The sequence below is a fragment of the Populus euphratica genome, unplaced genomic scaffold, assembly GCF_000495115.2.
Source record: "Populus euphratica unplaced genomic scaffold, PopEup_1.0 scaffold251.1, whole genome shotgun sequence".
In the NCBI taxonomy this organism is placed as follows: domain Eukaryota; kingdom Viridiplantae; phylum Streptophyta; class Magnoliopsida; order Malpighiales; family Salicaceae; genus Populus; species Populus euphratica.
The window spans coordinates 472,365-475,580 of record NW_011499988.1 but is presented as its reverse complement, the minus strand read 5'-3'; the positions used below and the strand labels follow the sequence as shown (position 1 = coordinate 475,580).

The window sequence follows — 3,216 nt, the reverse complement described above, 5'->3', positions numbered from 1 at the left end:
AGACCGCAAAGATAAATGTGTTTAGACTTTTTTTGATAAAAGACTTTATTTTTAAAAGACCAATATAAATATATTTATAGTTTCTTGCTTTATGTTTTTATAATAAATTTTAAGAAAAAAGTTAGATAGTTTCAAAAGGTGTGTAAATTGTATACTTTTTTTTAGTTTTAATAATAAAATTAGTTTTAAAAAGATTGAATGATTTGATAAATTTGATTCTTTTGGATTTTTAATATTCTTCAATCATCAATATTTTTTTTCTAAAATCTGTAGTGATAATTTTTTTACAATTAATAATTTTTTTGTTGTCAAAAAAATAAGATGTAAAGAAGAAAAAAAAAGTAATTCTACAAAAAAAATAGTTCATAAAAAATTACTTAGAAAAATAGCTTCAAATTATATGAGTTTGTTGCCCTACTTCACTTTTATTTGGAACTTAAACCATTAATTAGGATTGACTAAAGATTTTAAGATTTTAATTTTTTAATTGAAAAAAAAATATTAATTGATGGGTTTTTTTTTTCATTTTTATATTAAAGAAAAATTTATGCCATATCCACTGCAATTCGCACCTTTTCGCCCCTATATAAACACGAAAAACCGCGGTTTACCAAGACCAAAAACTTGTAACTCCGCAAGCACTCCGGCGCCACCAATAATATAATATTATCAGTAGTTTATTATCATCCTCGAAAGAGATCGATGGAGGTTACCGGGGATAATTTACTAACACCAGAAGATTCAAATCAAATCCATGGAGACATCTTGGAGTCAATATTCAACCACGTCCCTCTCGTAGATCTCGTTCCTGCGAGTTACGTGTCCAAGTCCTGGAAACTTGCAGTTTCCACTTCTCTGCAGGGAGCTGGTGGTGGTAGTCGCCGCCCCAACAGAATCAAACCATGGCTCCTAATCTACACCCAGAACACGAGGTTTCCTCACTCAACAACAGCACACGCTTACGACCCACGTTCACACGTTTGGATCGAAATCCATGAGCCATCTATCAAGTTCATCTCAGCCCTCCGATCATCTCACTCCACTCTCCTCTACATGCTTTCACCTTCCAGCTTTTCTTTGTCTTATGATCCTCTCCACCTCACCTGGCAACACATCAAGGCCCCCCTTATATGGAGAATCGACCCCATTGTGGCGATGGTTGGCAAACGTGTCATCATCGCCGGTGGAACCTTCGACTTCGAGGACGACCCTTTAGCAGTCGAAATGTATGACCTGGAGACTTGCAAGTGGGAAATGTGCGAGTCCATGCCTGCGATACTAAGGGAATCAGCTTCCTCCGCCTGGCTCTCCATTGCAGTGAACTCCAACAAAAACAAGATGTATGTTGTGGAGAAAAGCACGGGGGTGGCTTACTCCTTCGATCCCAGCATCAAGGCATGGCAAGGACCCTACCGTCTGCGCCCTCAGACAACAAGTACTATTTCCCACTGCTTTATTGGATTTGCCAACCATGACCGTCTGATTTTTGTTGGTATAATTGGAGATGATATCAAAAGCATAAAACTGTGGGAGGTGGATGGGGAGTCATTAGAGGTTTTCAGAGAGATTGGAGAGATGCCAAAGCAGCTGGTAGAGAGAATGAAGGTTATTAGCAGTGAAGATGATGCTGAGAATATGATATGCTTTGGTATGCCGACGCCATCCTCTATAGGTGTGAGTTTGATGGATGATCTTGTATACGTTTACATAAACAGTGTTGGAGGAGCCATCATCATGTGTGAGATTAGCGGAGATGGCAGTGGCGCGTGCAGCTGGACTAGCGTGAAGAATGTGTCAGGGATTGATATTGACAGATGTAAGTTAACCCAGGGAACAGTTTTGGGCTGTTCAAGGGTCGGTTTTGATGATCTGGATAAGGCTTTGCGTGAGAGTAGAAAATTTCATGTGAAGGAGACGGCTTGATTCCTGCCGAGAGTAATGCATTCAATCTGGATAAGATGTAGGATCATTGATGTGTCATTTCCATTTTTTTATATGGTGTGGTGTTTCTTTAATATACTTTTTCTTTTTTTATCCATTAAATGTCTTTTATTTAATTTAGTGTGTAATATTTTCAAATGAAAATTAACGTCAATAAATTCCCACTTCACTTTTTAAAAAAGGAAAATTAACGTCAATAAATTCCCACTTCAATTTTAAAAAAAAAAAATTATGTGAGTTATTTGAATCCACTTGTATATATTTTAATTTATTTTTATAAATTTTAATTTTTAATAATTATTAATATTAACAGTAGCAGAACTTAACCTAAAACCATATAAAAAGCAAAAAAATTTTGTTTTAAATTTTTATCATGTTATTTATTTATTGTTTTTTATGGTGGAGGAATTTAATAGGTTGTTCAATAATATTATTACGAATATTATATATCATATATTATAATAATAGATGGTGCTATTGGATCACTAAATTAATTTACAAGGCTTGTCAAGTTGAAGCAGCTGGTGAGCGGTTTTGTCTAGGTTGGTAATCACAGGAAGTAGTTTCTTTCCTCGTATCAGGTCAAAGAAGTTTACCGACAAAACCCTAACCACGGGTCTAATTATATTTTACAAATCTAAAATCAAGCAATGATCGATCCACCCACTATATTTTGACTTTTTTGTAATTAGAATATGAACTAAAATCACAATAAAAAAACAAAATTAAATTAAGTGACAACTTTTTCTCTCGTTTTTTTTTTTTCAGGGTCGTGGTTAGTCAAGCTAAGAATAGATTAAGAATACTTGGAATGAATTTTAGAATATTTAATGAGTGGAATGCCCTTTTATACTCCCAAACTAAGAACTCTTAAATGTCTTGCAATTCAATGATTTCTTTGGTATTGATGTAAACTTTAGGTCCTTGTATTTTAATTTTAATAATACATTCTTCCCATGTGGGTAGCTGCATAAGGGGGAATATATATATATATATTTTATACTTTACTAAAAAAGATTCAATTATTTTCTTATATTTTTTTTGCAAGATCTATTGCTAAAAATACTGAATATGCATGTGATATGCAAATCAAAAGGTATCAAATTCATGGGAATTGATTTTATGGTCAAGGCATTTTATTCTCTTTTGTTTTTTACTTTCTAATCTTATGTTTTTCGAAAAGTGATATCCTTTATTATATATATATATATATATATATAACATTAATAGTGCAGATATTTGTATAAAATAATTATTACTTGGTAAATGATGAAG

The 3,216-nt window shown here is 33.3% G+C and overlaps 1 protein-coding gene across 1 annotated transcript; it reads left to right on the top strand.

The window, feature by feature from the left end:
• Positions 1 to 573: 573 nt before the first annotated feature.
• LOC105140242 (Kelch repeat-containing F-box family protein) lies at positions 574 to 1,987 on the top strand. The gene has a single exon (XM_011046985.1). It carries the CDS (start codon positions 703 to 705, stop codon positions 1,921 to 1,923), a length of 1,221 nt encoding a protein of 406 aa, XP_011045287.1. The 5' UTR covers positions 574 to 702; the 3' UTR covers positions 1,924 to 1,987.
• Positions 1,988 to 3,216: the final 1,229 nt, after the last annotated feature.